General features: G+C 37.3%; 1 protein-coding gene across 6 annotated transcripts in view; it reads left to right on the top strand.

The window, feature by feature from the left end:
- Nucleotides 1-21,119, top strand: part of ATP2B1 (ATPase plasma membrane Ca2+ transporting 1) — a 60,447-nt gene extending 39,328 nt beyond the window's left edge. For 4 of the 6 annotated variants that reach the window (XM_064702044.1, XM_064702042.1, XM_064702043.1 and 1 more), the window contains exons 11-21: nucleotides 2,352-2,593; nucleotides 5,260-5,497; nucleotides 6,378-6,557; nucleotides 6,644-6,731; nucleotides 7,029-7,135; nucleotides 8,647-8,838; nucleotides 9,040-9,253; nucleotides 9,387-9,598; nucleotides 11,463-11,570; nucleotides 13,451-13,633; nucleotides 18,204-21,119. In XM_064702044.1, coding sequence (XP_064558114.1) covers nucleotides 2,352-2,593; nucleotides 5,260-5,497; nucleotides 6,378-6,557; nucleotides 6,644-6,731; nucleotides 7,029-7,135; nucleotides 8,647-8,838; nucleotides 9,040-9,253; nucleotides 9,387-9,598; nucleotides 11,463-11,570; nucleotides 13,451-13,633; nucleotides 18,204-18,515 — 2,076 coding nt within the window. In that variant the 3' untranslated portion in view covers nucleotides 18,516-21,119. Of the gene's footprint in view, nucleotides 1-2,351; nucleotides 2,594-5,259; nucleotides 5,498-6,377; nucleotides 6,558-6,643; nucleotides 6,732-7,028; nucleotides 7,136-8,646; nucleotides 8,839-9,039; nucleotides 9,254-9,386; nucleotides 9,599-11,462; nucleotides 11,571-13,450; nucleotides 13,634-13,936; nucleotides 14,091-18,203 lie in introns of all 6 variants that reach the window. The other 2 variants (XM_064702047.1, XM_064702046.1) reach the window with 2 other exon arrangements.

Below are 21,119 nucleotides of genomic sequence, written 5' to 3'. Positions count from 1 at the left end.
CTGAAAAGATCCAAATTGTCTGATGGCCACAGGCAGTTTCGGTGTAAATGTGTGGCACAATGCAGGGTTATTTTGTACCTGCTGTAAACTGCTCAACCATTCATTTGAAACTTAATGGAAAAAATAGCTTATTTCAGTTAGAACTGATAATTCAAAGATAACATCTTAAGATAATTTCCTTTCAAGTTCACAGTTGTTTGTTTTTATAAGTGGGGCTGTTTACGCCACTTGAAGAGTGTCTTGCCTGGATTTGAGCACTACTTGAAAATAAATATTAAACAATTAATATTTAAGAGTAGTACATTACATAAAATATAATGAAAAAATATAACTACAGGTAAGGATTTTGATGGATTTTTATTCCAGATACTGCTATATAAGTTCATAAGCTTTAGAAGTGTAACATATTTGCCAAAATCTTATTTGAAACTTGCAAAATGTTTTGAAATGAAAGACTAATTGACTGTTACACATTTTACAGAGTGGATTGTTTTAACATTTTATATGCATTATTTTCTTAAACTCTAAACATAGCTTCCTTACTGTAGTTATTCCAACATGTTGTATACTTTACATTCTTCAGACAGTAAAAATAATAAGTAAAATTTAGTAAATGCATTTCAAGATTTTGCAGAAGCCACCCCTATGGATGCTTTGTACACAAATAGCAGTGAAAACTCAGTTCAAAAGCTACTTATCAACCAATAAAAATGGCATGTCTGCAGGAGTTTCCTCAATAGCAGTACTTGAGGCAGCACATAAAGTTTGACAGCACTGATTTCTCTAAAACAAGATGGAAATTCTATAATGAGTTACAGCACATGAGGAGCTTCACAGTGTTTCCTAAAGCTCTTTCTATACCAAGAACAAGGTAGCTATTTGTAAGCTGACCTAGTTCCTTATTACTACCATTTTAACTGAATTACATCCACTGTGGTAGAGTTAGGCTGCTTTGCCTAACTCTTTCTTTACTACTTTACTACTCTTTCTTTGCTACTTTACTTCACAGAGGGCTGAAAGGGACGTCTTGAGAGAACCTCTGATCCACTCCTGATCAAAGTGAAGTCAGCTAGAGCACATTGCTCAGGACACTCACTCAGGGTTTAACAATCTCAAAGGATGGAGACTTTGCAACCTTTTGGGCAGCCTGATCAAGTGTTTTATCACCCTTAGAGTAAAAGGTGTTTCCTTATCTTGAAATGGAGCTTAAAAATCTTCAGTTTGTATCCATTGCCTGTTCTTTCACTGGGCATCACTAGGAAGGTCTGGCTAGACAGTCCTTAGCATTGTTCCAGCCATGTGCCTTATTCAGGCACTCAATACACACCAAAAATTTCTCTTCCTGAGTGTTGTCTTCTCCTGACTGAACACCCTTTCAGCTCATCCTCATATATGTATTATCTGTATTATCTTTGTGTGCCATGGATGCACTTACTCCTGGATGTTGATACCTCTCATACTGGGGCACCCAGAACTAGATGTCTTAAACTGCACATTAAAGTGAATGTTTTCAAAGTGTGAGTATTCAGTATAGCCAAAGCCAAAATCTTGCAGCTCTGAACAATGAAAATGGACCACTGACATATGATTAATGTAGTTCAGCTCTAGCCCCCTGAGACATGTCAGATGAAGTAAGTGCTTCTCCATATTTTGCTTCAAAAAATACTGTGGTGTTATGCATATACAAACTCAAATATTTTGAGATAAATACTTCTTTACTTATAGGACTAGCATGTGCAGAACCCACATTGCTGAGATAAGAAACTTTTTCTGGTATTAAAGGATTGGAAACTTGTTTCTGAACTCTTTCCAGTTAAATAGGCCATGGCCTGGAAAACAGAACTTGTAGTGAGACTTAAGAAGCTTAAAGACTTAGTTTGTTCAGAGGAAGGCTAACAGGTGATGTGGTCATAGTCTAAGTCATTGAAGAATTATTACAGGAGAAAATACTTTAATGTAGCAGAAATAATTCCATTTAGCTTGCTGAAGTCAGTATATGTGAACTTATCTGTACTTTTAAAATCCAAAACAATTGTTCAGGGTCTACACTCAATTGATCAGATAAATATTTAAAGTAATGGAAAATGTCCTTTAGAAAGGTCATGCTGGGATTGATACAAACTTAATGGGTGATTTCTGAAGAATTGAAAGATCCTAAATAGGTACAGAAGTTACTTTTAAAAAGCAGCATATGACTTTAGATTATGACTCATAGGAATTTATTAAGTAATTACTGAAAAAGAAAACCTCCCCATCACAGAACTAAGCTTGTCCTTCCTTGTGTTCTAAGTGCTGTGCTTCAGTGGTTTATAAGTTAACCTAATCAGTGATGGTTCTTGTTCTTCTTGCAGCCTCCTGAAAAGGAAGGTGGCCTACCACGTCATGTTGGAAATAAAACTGAATGTGCCTTGCTGGGATTGCTCTTGGATTTAAAACGTGATTATCAGGATGTAAGAAATGAGATACCAGAAGAGGATTTGTACAAAGTGTACACCTTCAATTCTGTTAGAAAATCGATGAGTACCGTGTTGAAAAACTCTGATGGCAGTTTCCGGATATTCAGTAAAGGTGCCTCTGAGATAGTTCTTAAAAAGTAAGGACAACTATTACTGTGATTCAGCACTTAACTTTTCCTTTGTGTTGTGATAGGTGGAGAGACTGACATGCTAAACAAACAACATAGTCCATGGAATACTTGTCTCTCCAGTCACAGATAAGGGCAGCAGTCCTGTACCCTTGTGACTACAGCTTCACAGCCTGTGTCCTTCTGTTCTCCTGTTGTTTGACTTTCTGCAGTAACATGGGCCACTAGCACTTTCATTACTTTACTTCAAACACCCCAGCCCTACCCTTCAAAACAAAAGAAAAGAGAAAGAGATGGTGGTCATGCTTTAGTTAAACTATTTTACTTTTAGGCGTGGTAGATCAAAATGCTCACCTGCCTTATAGTAAAGTCCCAATAGTTGGTATGCCTAAATTCCAGGAAGAGCTTGTGCCTTTGAAAAGTGATTACTTTTAGCATATTACTGCTTAGACTGTACAACTTGCTGTTGATCTTTGTAACAGGAGGTTGAACTTGAATGTTTGAGCAACTTGAGGGGTTTTAATGTGACAAAGCAATTGCTTCCTTATCCATCTGCCCACCTAGAAAGGATTTATTAGGATGAGATTAGACTTAGTGAGCGATTAGGTACCACTGGGACAAACCTTTATAGGTGTGAAGTCATCTGTGGTAACTCCTAACTAGGTGAGGAGAGATGTCACACGTGTATGTATCATGTTCTCTAGGAACAGCAATTGGTAGCCAGGCCTGTTTTGGTTCTGATGTCGAAGTGTTTCTAGTCTGAGTAGCACATAGACTATATTCATCAAATAAATTTACTTTTTTGCTTGTTAATAGCTCCCCAAATCATTACCTAGGAAGGTACTAATATACTAAAGAAAAAATATGAGCTCTTCCTTCTCAGCTTTTTGCTGAGAACAAAATGTTAATCTTTAAAGTACTCTTGTTCTTGATATGAAACTTAAAATCTTTTTTTTTGTGTAGCTTATCAATGAATAGATGTGCCTATATTCACATTACTTCCACCTTCTGAAGTATTTTGTAACTTATAATATTGGACAACTGAACTGTAGCAGTAGCTAGAACTCAGTCATCCCAGACTCATGTCGTCCACTTGACTTAGTAACTGAAATAACAAAATAGATAATAAGAGCATTTGGCAAAGAACAAGAAAACCTAGACTGATTTGGATATTATAGGAATAGTGTCCAAATACAAAACTACTTCAGAATATGCACTGGATTGGACAAAGATTTAGCCATCATAATCTGCTTCCTATGCAGTGCCTGTAATCTGTTTGTCAGTTATGCTGCTCTTTCTCTATTTTAACATATGTAACTACACTTGAATACTGAAACTTAAACATGAACATTTATAAGGCACAACTGAGTCACTAGTAAGTGTAGAAGAAATGCAGAAGGTTTTGCATGTAGAGCATTTTTTTTCTTTCCTTATCACCAAGTCAAATATTTGAAGTGAGTTCCAGTGTGGTTTTGCATGGAATGTATTTATGTGTATTTAGTCATATTGAAATGTTTGAATTTGTACCCAGCCTTATGATTACAGCTAACACTAGATATCCTTAATGATTGCTGACATTTGAACCGATAAGTAAAATCAGAAAATTCACATAGACTTTGAATTTCAGTTATGATATGAATTTTGAAGCTCTAAGAGACTGCTTCATTTTAATTTTCTGTATGAGGTGGAAACTTTTAGGGAATTCCCTAAATCTTTGAACTGTACACTTAACTGTAATACTTGTCATCTTTGCTGGTCTGTAAGGTCTGAACTTGATATTTAATGAAAGTATTGAATTAAATTTTTTTCCCAGTGCTGTAGTAATACTAATTTGTAAAACTAATGGATAATAGTGTTAATTTATGGCAAAACTTTGTAAAGAGCACACAAGCAAGATTTAATTTCTTATTCAAATCATTAGTAATGTTGTATTCATGGCATCAATATTCTTAAAGTATATATGCTGTCCATGAAAGCAATGGCATCTTTGGCATGAAGAAACATAATTAGGAGAGCAAGTATTGAAATGTTAGAGTGCATGGTGGTGAACCCAGTCTCCTATACAAACATTTAAATAAGTTTCAATATTTGCTTGTAATATTTCACAGTGGCTCACATACCAGATGCTCTCTGAATTCTTTGCACTTAGACTAGGGGGGAAGGGGAAAGGCTGCAAATTTTCTTGTTCTTAAGGGTAGCAGTACCTAAGTTTGCTTATAGTGCTGTAAATTTAATGCTTGCAACTGTTCAGCCACCTCATGAGTGTTCTGAAAGTGTGTTTACTTCTGAGACTGTATTGCTGTTAACATGGTGGGATTATTTTGCTGAGCATGAAACTGGATTGCCTCAACCAGTGCAGACACCAGTCTGTTTACATACAATGGAGAAATGGATACTGCCGGGAGGTAACTGATGTTTGAAATTCGTCGGGCATTACTTTCATCCTAGGATGATTGGCTCAGTTTAACTTTCTACAGAAAGTATGTTTTGCAGCTGAAGAAAGTGTATTTGGAGAAGATTACCTTAGAGAGGTACCACTACTGGATTTTTGTGCCTGTGTGTTAGGGTCTAGCAAAAACACAGCTTATAGAAACTTATTGGACTTGACTGATAAGCTGAAGAGTGAGTTGAACTTCTGGTTAAAATTTGATAGCTCTTTAAACCTTTCTTTCCAGGTGCTTCAAAATACTGAGTGCTAATGGAGAACCAAAGGTATTTAGACCTAGGGACCGCGATGACATTGTGAAAACTGTTATTGAGCCCATGGCCTCTGAAGGTCTCAGAACCATCTGCCTGGCATTCAGAGACTTCCCAGCAGGGGAGCCTGAGCCAGAGTGGGACAATGAAAATGATATCGTTACTGGTCTGACATGCATTGCTGTTGTTGGGATTGAAGATCCTGTGAGACCTGAGGTAGGGTCACCAGCTAAACTGCAGTGATTCTGTTACACGGGATTCATGTTTTTCGTTATGCAGAGTACAAGGAACTGAACTGCTGTTGTATGCCTTAAGCATATTTAATAAATGAAAATCTAATTTCTTAAAGAGAAAGTTAATGGAGCTATAAAAGCAGATTAAAACTACTTAATGTCACTTATGCTGTGTTACTGAAGCTCTGTACAAACTAATAACTTAAGGTACTTACTGTGCAGGATCTCAGTAAATGAAACAACTTGTTATTTTTTTACCACTTGGAGTATTAGGACTTTTGGTTTGGAAAAGATTAGCCATTGTGCTTGTTACCAGTTTCTCATGGGAAATGATGGAGAGAGGTGAGCTTGTCACCTGAGACTGAGGGCAGGGAGTATGGCTTGTGGTTGAGGTGTAAGGTTTTGCAATAGTGAAAGCTTTTATGCCACATGCACGTGAAAGTTGGGGCTGATCTGCACTATTGTCACTTCACAGTAAAAGTTACTGATGAAGTAGTGGCATATAAGCCGTAGTTTATTTCACATAATCATAACTAAAATGGCAGTACTCAGTACAGCCTAATATGTCATGAGGATTTTTGTGGTATTTTCAATACTGTAGTATTTGAAAAATTGCAGGAGGGAAGGGAGAGAGGAACAGATATAGCAGTGGCACAAAGCCCCTTGCCAGAATTGCAACTTGTGTAGCTTTTAGGAAAACAATTGTGGCATACTACTTAATTTTTTTAAATGTTCTATAACTGAAGTCTTCATTTTAAAATAAGTTATCCTTTACTGAGCCATAAACATTCCTTTTACTCACAAGTCTAGATTTATGTATCTAATGCACAGTCTAAGCCTGTGGGATTTTTCCTTGCTTGCAGGTACCTGATGCAATAAAAAAGTGTCAACGTGCAGGCATAACTGTACGTATGGTCACTGGTGATAACATCAACACTGCTCGTGCTATTGCACTGAAATGTGGTATTCTGAATCCTGGTGAAGACTTCCTGTGTTTAGAGGGCAAAGACTTTAACAGGAGAATACGCAATGAAAAAGGAGAGGTAAGCATACTGAGTCTCTCAGCAAGGAGAACAACAGATACTCTAGGTTTCCTACCTGTAAAATATAACCAATGCTCTTTCTGCAGATTGAGCAAGAGCGAATAGATAAAATTTGGCCAAAACTTCGTGTTCTTGCAAGATCTTCTCCCACTGACAAACACACTCTAGTAAAAGGTAGGTAAAAATTCTCTGAGCTTATAAGTAAAGTTGGACTTTTTTCCCCTGTGCTTCTAGGAAAAAAAAATAGGACTGAAAAATGGGAAATGCCTGTGAAGTTGTTTCCAACTGATTTTTTTCTTTTCTGCTTGAGAGGTGGAGCAAATGAGCACTGTTTTTGGTGACTGTTATGTTTGTTTGTTTGTTTTTTTGTTTTATGACTGATAAAGACAAAAACTGGGCTTCTCTTTCAGGCTAAGTCTTTTCTGTGTTGTTAATTTAGAACTATAACACTTGTATGTCATTTTATTTTAGGCATAATTGACAGCACTGTCTTTGACCAGAGGCAAGTTGTAGCAGTAACTGGTGATGGTACCAATGATGGTCCAGCTTTGAAGAAGGCAGATGTTGGATTTGCTATGGTAGGATTTTTTTTTTTCTTTGCATCCTCAGTATTTTATCAATGACTTATCAAATCACTTCAGATTAAAGAACCTTGTTTCATGAGCAGGAAGACCATAATGAAAGAGACTGCCAGTTGATGTTTGGCTTTGGAGGCCAAATCTTGTACATCTGAAGTACAATTGAAGCAACAGCATTTTATGATAGTGTATGCACTTGTCTGGATGATTTGTTAGGTTACATGGCTTCCTCAGCTACCCTTTCATGTGGCTGCCAAACAGTGTCTTGGCTTTTAAGTGCCTATACTGTACAGACTCATGCTTTAAGTATGTGGGTTTCAGCTTTCTTTCAAGACACAGAGTAAGACAGATTCCTCAAGCTTCCTTTTGCCACAGGATTCCTCCTCACTCTTAAATGTAAGAGGTACACTTTGGTCATGGCAGCTCACTGTAGTCTTAAAACAGTTGAAAGGAAAGAAAAAATGAAGACCACACTGTCATATACCACATGCAGAAAAAGGACAGACTCAGATTCTACTCCTGAGAGAAAAAATGGGAAAGATATTTCACATCATTCTCAAGGAACTTTTTCCAAAAACATAACTTAAAATTTGACAGCTACGTATGAAATGTTCTCTAGACTGTAACAGTCTTGTTGTAACAAGTATCTTTGTATAGCTGCTGTAGTTGCCACTGTCAGGGGCCGATTTGTTTCTGTTTTGAATGTTTCCTGCAGTTGCTGTGTTCATCATTGTGAGGAACTATCTTCTCTAACTGCTTACCTAAATAGCACTTAAAATATACCATATGATATCTAAAGGTATCTTTTAAGGTGAACGCATAGCTGTGCAGGTGGCAGGTGACTCATTTCCTTGACAAAATAATATATCAAGAGTAGGGATCATTAAATTTGCTATTGAGTTAGTGGATTTGGAATGCCAAAAGAAAAATTAAGATTTTTTGAAGTAGGTGTCTTCAGGCATCATTACACAGAACACAGCTGTTTGAGTACTATAGGAGAGTAGAAGTGCTTAAAATTTAAGAATGTCATGTTACTTTGCAATGCATATGCAATGACATTGCATAGTCTAGTGTTCAATGCTAATGCCCTTCTGCAAAAGGCTTTTGGTAATGTTTATGATCCTACTGTGTTGCAAGCACATGCATTGCCTGCTGCTGGAATCCATACAACAAAATAATTAGGGGAGAGCTTGAACTGTAGCACTGCACCATCTGGTGGCCTTCAGCTTGAACAGGGTTCAGTAACATTTCTTTTGGAGAACTTAATGTGTCTTTACTGTCAACTCTCAAATTTATATTAAGGTCTTTATTTTAAGGAGAGCATTACTTTGTTTTCATTTTTCCAAGACTTTCAAGTAGAACTTGTTTCAATAGGCCTTTATATGCTTACGTTATAGGAGTCCTTCAGAAATTGTGCATCCAACTGAATGTTGACCAAGGACATAATAGCTTTTGTCATAAAATGTCAGTGCATCCTGTTATATTTCATAATGTTTTTCTTTTTCTGCCAGGGTATTGCTGGAACAGACGTTGCTAAAGAAGCTTCTGATATTATCCTTACAGACGACAACTTCACCAGTATTGTTAAAGCAGTTATGTGGGGACGAAATGTCTATGACAGCATCTCCAAATTTCTTCAGTTCCAACTTACTGTCAATGTAGTAGCAGTAATTGTTGCTTTTACAGGAGCATGCATAACACAAGTACGTACCAGTGAGGAATTGTTTCAGTTAATTAAGGTTGAAAGAGTCATGATTGATTAATTCTTGAGTTCAAACTCTCACTTAAACAGTAGTCCAAGGAACATAATGCTATTCAGAACATGCCAATATTGTGTGATAGATGCCTTTAATAGCTGCAGTTTTCACACTTCTATTGGAGGGTTTATGTATCTATTTTTATAGGATTCTCCACTTAAAGCTGTGCAGATGCTGTGGGTAAATCTCATAATGGACACATTAGCTTCTCTTGCCCTGGCAACAGAGCCACCCACTGAAGCTCTTCTGCTGCGGAAGCCTTATGGTAGAAACAAACCTTTGATTTCTCGTACAATGATGAAGAACATTTTGGGTCATGCATTCTACCAGCTTGTAGTGGTCTTCACACTCCTGTTTGCTGGTAAGAATACTGAGGCTTTACAAAGTTATACTGAATGTTGTAGAGAAGTGTTTCTTTAAAACTATTTTTTTTTTGCTGTAGTGTATATGTAAAGACACTAATCAAGCTGCTCATAAATGCCTTTTATATACAGGTGAGAAAATTTTTGACATCGATAGTGGAAGAAATGCACCTCTGCATGCTCCTCCTTCAGAGCATTATACTATAGTATTTAATACATTTGTGATGATGCAGCTTTTTAATGAAATTAATGCCCGAAAGATTCATGGTGAAAGAAATGTTTTTGAAGGAATCTTTAACAACGCTATCTTCTGTTCTATTGTGCTGGGGACGTTTGTTGTGCAGGTAAGCAGATTCTTGGACAGTGGGGGGAAAATGCATTTAGTGCACTGTGTACTTGCTTACCTTGGAAATGCCAATCAGCTAGAGCCAGAGATCTAATTTCTGCAACGTGGAAAACCTCCAGGGTCAAGCCCACAATAATTAAGTTGTAAGTGCAGCTTGATGGAGTTTTCAAACCTCTTTGAAGTTGGCAATACTGGAATGTTGTATTGTAGTTACCTTTTGAATTTTCAGCTTCTTCAGTTTTATTTTAGTATTCTAATCTCTTGGCAAATGTTGAAGAAGTTGTGTGTCATCTGTTCATTCATCCCTTGCCCCTAAATCTTTTTTATAATATCTACTGGTGTATCTGAATGAGAGTCCATTTAAACAATCATAGAAAAACAACAACTTTTTATTTTCTTAATGAGATTAGGACGTGAATAAGCTTTAGAAATCTGAGTATCAGTTTTTACCTTTCTGGTGCAGGAACCAGTGATACCTGCTGGTATATATTGTAGAGGTGCTATTTTAAGTGCAAAAAAACCTGATGTCTAGGGATCTTCTGTTCCAGCACATAGGAGAACTCATAAAAGCTAGTTAGTTAACTCAGTACATGTTAACAAAGGAAATGAAATGATCTTCAGTTGATTGGGTCCACATGCTGGTGTAGAGAAACACCAATTTAAAACAATCCACAGTAAATAGTTACAAGAACTATTTTCACCCTCTAAATAGCTTTCACTTTCATTAGTCAGAAGAAATAACAAACAAAATCAGTATACTACTTCATTTCAGAACCCATTTTCATTTTGAATGAAGTTATTTGGGACAAATAACCTACATATTAAGCTTCTCCTTAGACTTGATAATTCATGAAGTTGATAGACGTTATATCAGTTCAAGCATTGGAAATGTATGCACTGCTGCTTCACATTAAGTCAGGGAACTTACTCTTTCAGGTTTAGATTTTTATAGATGACACTTCTTCAGGAACTGTTCTTATTTTTTGGGTTATGAATAAGCAGATTGACTGTTGTGCAACCAAGCCAAACAGTTAGAAATTACTCCTGACTGCCACTGTGTTTGTTCTCTTTATAAATTTGGCAGTCTGAATGCCTTCCCACTCCTGATTTATCTCAGTGTTTAATTTTGAGTTAAAACAGAAGATACTCTTTGCTTTTTCAGCTGTCAGGTGTCCTACTTAATGGTCAATACTGTCTCCTTTTCATGTCTGCCCTGCTGCTTTGAATTGTTGATTCTCCAGGGCAGACTTCCATGCATATAATTCCTATGCAGAGGGATACCTTGCTCATTAGGGCCCATACAGCTTGTTGTAATAGCTAAGGCAGTAGGAGCTCATTTAATTTAGCTTTTGAGCTCTCTGCCCCCTTCCCCCAAGATTTCCTACATGTGGTGATTTAGAGTCTGATATTTAGCACTGATGTGATACATAGTAATATCCTGTAGAATTACTTCTGAGATATTTCATGTCATATGGATCTACGAATTCTATTAATACAAATTTCTGGTTCTTGGACTTAGTTCCAAGAGGGGTGTTCATAGCAAAAGTAATCACTGTGCATTTGTAACATCAAATGTATACTGTAATCGTGAAATGAAGGGAAAAAAAATCAAGCAAAATTGAGGAGTCAGCAAGTTTTCATGAGTGTGACATTTGAAGAATGAATGGGTAGGTCTTGAAATACTGAAAAATGGAAGAATATGGCCTAGGTTTGGAAACTTGCTCAAGACAATGAAAGAATATGCTTAATTGGATGGGAAATCTCGTGTTCTCTTGCAGAGCTGTCTGTTGTGATCTTAAAGCATTAGGGAATTTTCTAGCAACAGGTCACTGATACATGTTTAATTATGTTTTTCTCCACAGATAATTATTGTGCAGTTTGGTGGAAAGCCTTTCAGTTGCTCAGAACTCTCAATTGAACAGTGGCTGTGGTCCATTTTCCTGGGCATGGGCACACTACTTTGGGGCCAGGTAAACTAGGATTTTTCAAAATGCCAAATATCTACTTGCAACAATATACTTTAAATGGAAAAAACCCCCACACTGTATTTAGCATTCAGATCTTTCAAGTGGACTATATGAATATATGAAGACTAACAGTAAATATTAATTACAGTAAATATTAATTACAATTAATATTGTAACAGTAAATATTAATTACAATTGACTTGTTCAATAGATGTAAAAAGTCTTTAGTTGAATATTCCTCAGAGTGGGTCAATTGTTAATATTACATAACTAGATCCTGTGGCTGGTTTGTTTAGCAATTTTTAACTAGAAGCAACTGCAGTTACCTTTTAAATATGAAATTCTATCAGCCAGATATGAGTACCAGAAAATGTGGTAACAATACACAATGCAATGAACATGCTAATCTAAAATATATTTAACTTGGTGCTTAGAAGTTTTCTTGAAAATTGAGAATTGCTAAATTTGACAGTATTTTCTTGATTTAAAAACCTCCCAGAGTAGCAAGAAATGCAGCAAAACTCAAACCAACATTCTTTTAATCATTATTTGCATAATTGTGGCATAATTGAAAAGTCTTCCCACTTAGTAAGCCATTACATTTGGACTTTTATTTCCTTTCCCCTCCCCCCAGAGTGTCATTACTATTGCATGCACAACAGTGCTTGTAAGCAGCAAGCTTATTTACGTGAAACTTTAGAGCTACAGAGTTTTCTATTATTTAATGACATAGTTGTCTAAACTTTTCATACCACATGAAGAGTTTTCCATTACAGTTTCTTTCCTTCCACTAAGTAAAAGACACTTCATGTTTCACCATAAAATTGGTAGGATGAATTTTAGTTGTAAATACATACATAGACGTATGTTCTAAAAGTGACTAAGCTTTTTAACAAGGTTCTCTGGAAAATTAATTATTTAAAAAAATCAAATAGTGTCACTCTGAGGTGACTCCTAGGAGAGAATCGAGATGGCTTGAAATACCTTTGACCCAAAGTATCTTCCAAGGGCAAAGCTTCCCTACTGCCATTCATGCTGCTCTAGCATCTCATTAAATTCAAAGAGCTTGAATTTTCTGAGAATAATAGAAACTGAAGTGTGAGCTGGGAGCATTCATAGTAGCAGTTTCAGCATAAAGGGCTGTTTATCTTGCTTTTGGTGCAGACTTTTTTCCTCTGCAGCTGCAAAAATGGTCTTCTAGGTTTGTAATGATCAAGGAAAGCAGTCTTAGAATTTATCTGAATCTGCTACATATAATATACCAAAAAATTACTCCCCTTAACCACATGTAGTTTTTGTTTAAGATATATAAATTGCTATACACCAAGTAGCAAAGTAACAGCTTGAGATACATAAAATTTCAGAAACATCACTTGCCTTGCAAATGGATTGATATCTCCCAGGTCACAAATGAATGAATGTCTCTTCTGTATTTCTGAATTAATTGTGGCTACTTTAAGTGATGGAGGTCCCACTTGAGGTGACAAGTCATGCTCATCAAACTGGTGAAACTGTAAAAGCTTTGGATACAAGTACAATCTACTGGATTAATGGCTTTTTTAGTTTCAGTACTGCTCCTTCCTGGCATTGCCAAGTAATGTTAATGTGGAATTCTTGTCCCTGGCAAGGTTGTTTTGTACTCCAAGTTTAATTTCACACCTTGGTTAAGGTAGTAAGTATATTCACAGCTTTGCAGCTATTCAGCTGGAGTGATTGATTTACACTGATACACTCACCCTGTCTATGTAATTTAGTTTTTTCAACTTTGGAAATTGTATGCAGGATATCTGTTAAGCCTTAAGACTGGTATTACTCTTTTTTTGTTGTTGTTAAACAAAGAATATTCCTGATAATCCTGATTTATGTATTTCATTCACTGTTAGTTGATTTCAACAATTCCAACCAGCCGACTGAAATTCCTTAAAGAAGCTGGTCATGGAACACAAAAGGAAGAGATTCCTGAAGAAGAACTAGCAGAAGATGTAGAGGAGATTGATCATGCTGAGAGAGAATTGCGTCGTGGTCAGATCTTGTGGTTTAGGGGCCTAAACAGGATACAAACTCAGGTATGGTCTTGAAAAAGGTAGGATGCCATGGGTGTTATGAGGGAAATGTCTCCAGTTTTGACTAAGGTGGCTATTTTAACTGGTGTGACTGAGACTGTCAAAAGGGGGTATGGATGGATGTGTAATCCCTCAGGGTCCTCTGTTTTCTTCAGCTTTAAATGCAACTCTTGCCTGTTTATCTGCTCTGTTTTTAAAAAGTGCCTTTTTTTCTTTACTTTTTGTGTGTTATAGATGGGATGGTCCTTTCTCTTGTTCTCTCTCTCTCTTGCTGAGCAAGCTGTCACAATCTCTGATTCCTTGCAGATGGATGTAGTGAATGCTTTCCAGAGTGGAAGTACCATTCAGGGGGCTCTAAGGCGGCAACCCTCCATCGCCAGCCAGCACCATGATGTAACAAATATTTCTACCCCTACACATGTAGTGTTTTCCTCTACTACTGCTTCTACTACTGTGGGGTGTGAGTGTGTGTTCCTAAAGTGCATGAAATTAACATTTCCTAATTCACGTACCTAACGTTTCTCATTTTCTCCTTAGTACTTAAAATCATCGTTCAGGCTTTTATAGAGCTCTTCCACAAAGTGGAGTCCTCAAGACTTTTTTTTCTTAGAGGGCTGAGAACAGGTGGAACAGTTTCAACAAAAGACTTTAATGCGAAAGCTGTGAGCCTGCACATCCTGTGCCTTCATCCATTCGTGTACAGAAGGAGTTTTAAGATAAAAAGGGAAAACTGTTGTAAATTTTCGAGTATATGCCTCTTAGGGTGACTTGCATTGAATAAGTGAATTAACTGTATAGTCATGGACCCAGGTCAACAAAAATAGATCTCTTGCACTGTAGCACAAGCAATACTCAAGCAAGCTGATTTGGAAGCAAACCGTATGTTGAAGATATGAATGTAGTTAGAACATGGAGCACTAAATGCATTTTCTTTGTAGCCTGTAAGGAACTTTATGAATCTCTGCTTTCATTGGACCGTATTTACTGAATAACAACTTTTTCAACATCAGGATTCAGGTGGCGAAACAAGGCTTCTAAAATGCATACAAGTCAGAAGAAATGCGAGTTAGCTAATATAAAAAGGAAAAAAAAATTAAGCATTAAATGGCAAAACTTTCATTCGAATCTGAAGGGTTCTTTTTCCTCTCTAGGTTCTTCTGGGAGCAGTTCATAAGCCATCAGTGACAGCGAAGTGTCTCACCTCAATTCTCCCATCTCTATCTTGTGCTCTAAGTGGCATTTCAGTTTCAGCCTTCCTCTCTGTAGAGGCTGGAGATTTATTTGCTCTTGGATGTAGGCCTAAACTCTGGAGCCAGAAGATGCATAGTAGTTGTAGTTGAATACTGATAGCCAATATCTTTCTTCAGAGTTTTCCATCTTAATACATGTTTAACTTTCTTCTCCAACTTCCTAGAGACGGGTTAAATAATTGGTTTTTTAAAATAACTCTGAGAGGGCTGCTTCTCCCCCTTCCCCTCCCTGCTTAAACTTTCAGATTACCAGATGGATGAAGACCCTTAATTTCAGGAGCTGTCTTAAGTGAAATGGTGAAATCTTCAGACTCTATTTATTTATTTATTTATTTTATTATTTTTTGGGCTCAGCCAGAATTCGCGTGTGAGCTTGCACAAGCATTTACCTCTGTATTTGTTCTCCGGTGGTGAGACAGGTATTTCCCTACCTTGCAGTAGTACTGAGAAGCTCAGCTCACAAATTTGCATGCCTCAAGAACACAAAATGAAAAGTAGATTTAGCACTTAAGGATGCACAGGATTGCATCTCCTAGTTAAAATGCTAATTAGTAACCTGTATCCCTAACTACACTCCAGAACATTAATTAGACATTCAGAATTCTCTAGAGAGCAATGTCATTCCATGCTGCTATTTGAGCAGAATCTACTGTGCACTGCAGCATCTCATTGCATCAAATGACCAATGCAGATACAGAGCTACCATAGCAGAGAACTAGTTTTTTTATCCTCACTATTACAGCCTTCTGCTGCACCCTCCATAAAAGCAGCTTTTGAGAACTAATTTAGATTAATGGGAAGCAGATGTGTTATTGTCTCTTTTTTGGAGCTGCTTGTTGGAAAATAGTTCCTATGAAGTAAGGTTGCAACTCTTAAGCAGCCATCTGGTTAGGAGGATTTGGAGTGCCAACTGCATTCCTTGCTATTCTGGTACTAATATGAGGAAGGCCTGATGACAGTATGAATTACACTTAACAAATTGTCTTGTTTGCACCTCACTTACATGATTTATTTATAGTTATCCCTCTAGTTTAATTATCTTGAGTGGTTGAAAATAGAGCCTTCAAAACACTAGATTTTCCCTTTTAAAGTGCTGAAAGTTTGATTTCTGCCTTTGTGGCTGGACTCTGAGGGTCCTGGGCTTGCTGTAGTGTCTAGTCCACTTGTGAAGTATGCATTCTGCATGGGCACCAAGCCTTTATTGTGGGTATGCATATATTCTATGATGATTACAGCTGTCCTCTAAAGCCAGAATTGTTTTTCATTGCTGCTGATGTTTTAAATTCTCATCTGTAAGCAATGAACAAACAGTCCCATGGGACATTCATATTTCATTTCGCCACATAAATGGCACAGTGGGATGCAACATGCCAAATAAAGTCATTGCAAGCTTTCAGTCTGGTATTGTCACTGCTAATTTTCTTGGTAAGTGCCAATCCAGTTTAGGCAGCTGGCTGGACTTATTTAAACCTTGTATAATGCGTCAACTCCTTGACAGTGTGCTCAATTCTTTTCATGCAATGAACAGTAAAGTACTAGCTGCTGTTATAATCTTTTCTCCAGCACATACACTCTCTTTTCTGTCCTCCCCTTACTGGTAGTTATGTCCTTCCCCTTGATTGTGTGCCCCATCCCTGTTTCCTGTGCCCTCTTCCCTTGCCTCCATGGTTAATTTGGCTCAGCATGTACCTGTAGTATAAAAATGGGGACATGATCATTTTGGAGTAAAATTCTTTGTGCAAGTGGTCTGAGGGAGCAGAGGTGGGGAAACGATGCTACTTCTAGAACACAGCTGAGACATGAGACTTTATCATGCGCAGTGGTTCCATTTAACCAATTTGATTTTACACATTGCTTTTGGGGAGCCCTTCTTTGTTTACAGGGAACTTCCCAGGTGTATCTTAGCTGTTTTGAAGTCTCTGCTCTTGATCTGCTTGACCTTCCAGCTTCATTCCCTCACCTGGAAGTTACTTTATTTTTCCTGTTGAGGAACTCTGGAAGCACTAGTCATGATGTGTTTCTCAGCTTGAAACGAGTCATCTTGGATGCGCTAAGAAAAGCTTTAAATTTGACTTGCTGTTTGTAACAGCAAGTTCTTGTTTACTACAGAGTTGCTCTGCTGCTTACTATGTAACACTATTTCACACTGCTTTGCTGGAGACTTGCTCAGGGTAGGGATGTTGAGAATTGAATAAGGAGTCAACAGGAGGGGGAAACTGTCTTGGGAAAAGTGTTGGATGAACAAGTGAATGACTTCTGCCTCAGCGTACTTGCTTTATCAGTTCAAGAATGGATCCTCAATTTCTCTAGTTGATCAGGGAAACACGAGGCATGGGAGAAGGGGGGTGTGGGCAGCTGGTTTTGTCATTCAAATAATAGTTAGGGAAGCTTACATTTGAGTCAGCCTGGACATGCACAATTTGCAAAATGAAGGTGTACTTTCTTTTGTCTATAATCTAACTATGAAAGGTTTATTTATAAAATCTGCTAGCTTGGCTTTCTGATTTAAAAAATATTAAAAAACTAAAAGACATGAAACAGTCCTCAGCCTGGGAACTGTGTCCATGAATTCAATGTAAATCGAAGACTCAGCAAAGGCTGATCATCCTGCTTTTCTCATACCTGGCACTACTTAATTAGTCTCTTCAAAGTTACAACCTGTCCTGGCTACTAAACTGTACAACACAGTATTCAATTTCCTACTTCTGGTCTTAAGTTTCCAAAGCACTGTTCACTAAGGAGCTTTCTCTAGAGTGGTAAATGGCTATATACTCGAATATTTACAGCTGTTACAGCGGTATCCTTTTTTGCATGACTTCGTAAATGTTTGTTCATTGTGACATTGGCTTACACTTGCTTGGCTTTTTCATAGTCAGTTGACATCCCAATTCCTAGCATGAGAATTAGTGACCATTTATCCCCTAACTTATTTTCAGCCTCTCCCCTCCTTCCCTCCCTTCAGTCTCACCCAAATATTCAATAAAACACTCATTGAGATTTAATTTTTGAATAAGTAAATAATTGTTGGCCTCACTGCTGAAAAATGCTTAGCCCATGTTAAATAATTAAACAACTCTAGTGCCATGTCTGAATTTTAGGGCCCTTCAGCTTTTTGCAGTACTTTCACAATTTTTATTCCTACTGTGTAGACTGGCAGTGCTCTACTGAAATGCTCTTCATTTTTTACAGTTTATTGCAAGTTCCACTGCATCATACAAATTTGATTCACTCATGTCTAGCTGTTTGTGGATTCAAACTCATAAGAACCATGCCATTATCAGTAAATATGCAGCATTTTAACAATACTTTTTCTTTGTTTACAGATCCGAGTGGTGAATGCATTTCGTAGCTCCTTGTACGAGGGGCTAGAGAAACCTGAGACACGAAGTTCAATTCACAATTTTATGACGCATCCTGAGTTTAGAATAGAAGACTCCGAGCCTCATATTCCCCTTATTGATGATACTGATGCTGAAGATGACGCTCCAACAAAACGCAACTCTAGTCCCCCTCCCTCTCCCAATAGAAATAACAATGCGGTTGACAGTGGAATTCACCTTACAACAGACAAGAACAAGTCTGCTACCTCTTCATCCCCAGGGAGCCCACTACATAGTTTGGAAACATCACTCTGATTGTAAGCTGAATGTTAACACACTAGCTGCATTGTAAAGAAATTGAAACTGGGTCTCTTCACACATTATGATGGACAAGATGATATTCTTGTCTTGGACTTCAACAGAAGAAACACTTGTACGAATGTAGATTTATTTTTTTAAAAAAAAGCTTTCTGCCAGACTGGAGGGTGCTTTTCTGGGGGTGGGAGTAATAATGAACTCTGACAGATAAACAGTAACTCAGCATAAGTGACCTGTGGATCATCTGTTGTACTAAGAATGGTCCTGAAGAGTGTGTTAGCAGAGCTTTAGTTTATCATGATCCTTTTCTGAGGGGAAAGCTGGGAAGGGCAAGGAGGCCCTGGATCATTGAATTGATACTTTAATTTCTGCTGTTGGCTGTTAATAATTTGGATTATTTATGTTTATAAATGATACAGATCTGTTTACAAGGTTTGTAGATACTTTTTTGTTCCTGTTCATAGATGGGAAGCTTCCTTATAAATGATGCAGAGAAGACGAAAAACAAAACAAAAAACCAAAAAAACTAGTCCTTCAAATACTGCTGTATTTTCAGGAAAAGGGTGTTTCTATTGAAACTGTACTAAATTTTGCCTGCAATTTACCTTGTTAAATATTGTAGATAAATTGCTACTACTAATAGCCAAATAGATAACACTAATGCTTTGTAAAAACATGAGCAGTGGTGTTCTAATGAAGTTATGGCCTCTGTCCTAATTAGTTTCTTAAATACATTTACTACTTAATGGTTTTGAAACAACTGTTTAATTTTTAAAAATTTTGAGAAACTTAATGAATAACTTTTGTTCAGAACTTAGTAGGATTGTTTAATGCAGGACATCAACACGTGATGGAACTTGCTTGAAATATTTCTGTTATCTCGGGCAAAATGGATTAAATCAAAATACATCAGAATCTTAGTCCTTTGTTTTTGTCTAATCATGTTAGTTTAGTGCTGTCTTGGTGAACTGTGAGTGGAACTGTGATTTTTTTCTAATCTATAGAATCCTTCATGCAGCATGAGGGCTGTTGGCATTTTGAAAGGTTGTTAGTGGGTAGCATACATGTTCTCCTTTTTGTTTTTGAAACTTGTTTGTAAACATGAATAAATCTGCCCTTTTGTTAAAATAAAATTGCAGCAATGGTTTCTTACAGATTTTTTTTTCTCAGCTCCTTCACTGGAAATAACAGAAGGTACTCTTTTGTGTTACTGGTTACCTTTAAACTGCAATTTCAAGATGGTAACAGCCCCACTCCAAATAGCTCTCTGGGTAAATGGAATCATGATGGCTGCCTCCAGAATGAATGTAAGTTAAGGTACTCAAAAGTCTTCACTGAGCCAAAAGGATACTCCTGGGGAATTAATAGGTCTGCCTGAAATTTCAAGACTTACTGTGAGTACCGTGTAATAAATGTATCTCTGACTGCTTAAGTGAGGGAGCCTGAGAACTGACATAAAGCACAGGTGAAATGCACCAGAACTGATCTGCTAGAGATTGACTGAAGAAGTTATGGTCTGCCTCTGCTGTATTGTTCACACAGTGAAGGATGATGAAACAGTACTTGGTCTGGCACTTCCTCATGTTTTCTTGGTCCAATACTGCTTAAAAGAGCAACAGAAGACATGAGTTGTAAGATTTCTTTTTCCAGCTCTGTATTCTTAAAAATACCAAATGAATTTTTTTGTTAAATAATCTAGAATTATGGACATTTTTTAAAGTGGTCCCTTCAAAGGACTGCAAGAATTAAGTTGGCAATGAGGAAGGAGATAATAGTGGAGCTAACTGCAGAAATGAGCAGGTTGGGAAGCTCAAGCACATCTTTCCCTTGTGGTGGGGTACATGCATGCTTGGGGTTGTCCTTTAGTGGATATTGTTCAACCTGTGGCACTGTATCCCACTGTCAACCACTCCTGAATTCCATCTTTTCTATTGTACTTCAGTAAATACACTGAATTCTAGGCAAGGGGGTCGAGGGTGGGGGGTTGCACTTGACACTTTGTATAGTGATTTCTCCCACATGTTTCTAGCACTTTTCTTACATCATAGTTCTTATCTAGAGCGCTTGGTTGGGGGGTCAGTTTTTATGTAAGCTATTTTCTCTTTACTACAAAAGTCAGATAAGCACTGGCTTAAAATAAAGGGAGTTTTCTTTACCTGTGAAGTACACTGCCATGTGGAAAACTATCTTCGTTTAACTTCGTTAATGAGTAATGATTTGACTTCATTTCAAAACAAACTTTAATTTTCCCCTCTTCTCTAGGTGTGATCATGACTGCATGTTAAATCTTTTTTGGAATAATATCTACACTTAATCCTTTTGTGGGGGGTGGGATGGTGAATGTAGGCTTTGTACATCGCTGGTCCCTCTTGATTCTGTTAACATCAATGTGCTGTTCTTGCAGGAAACATTCTTACAGAAATAAGGAAAAGTTGTTTAAGAGGGGGGTATGCTTTCTTTGTGATCTCAAGAAATCATAACATTGCCTAGATTATGAAATGGTTTTCACTAAGCTCATGAGGCCTTCATTGCCTTTCTGGTTGTAAGGTTTACTTGTCTTTCTTCTTGTAACTGAAATAAATAAAAGTGCTGTTCATCTCA

Source organism: Zonotrichia leucophrys, chromosome 1A (genome assembly GCF_028769735.1).
Source record: "Zonotrichia leucophrys gambelii isolate GWCS_2022_RI chromosome 1A, RI_Zleu_2.0, whole genome shotgun sequence".
NCBI lineage: Eukaryota > Metazoa > Chordata > Aves > Passeriformes > Passerellidae > Zonotrichia > Zonotrichia leucophrys.
This window is presented reverse-complemented; position numbering and strand designations above follow the sequence as displayed.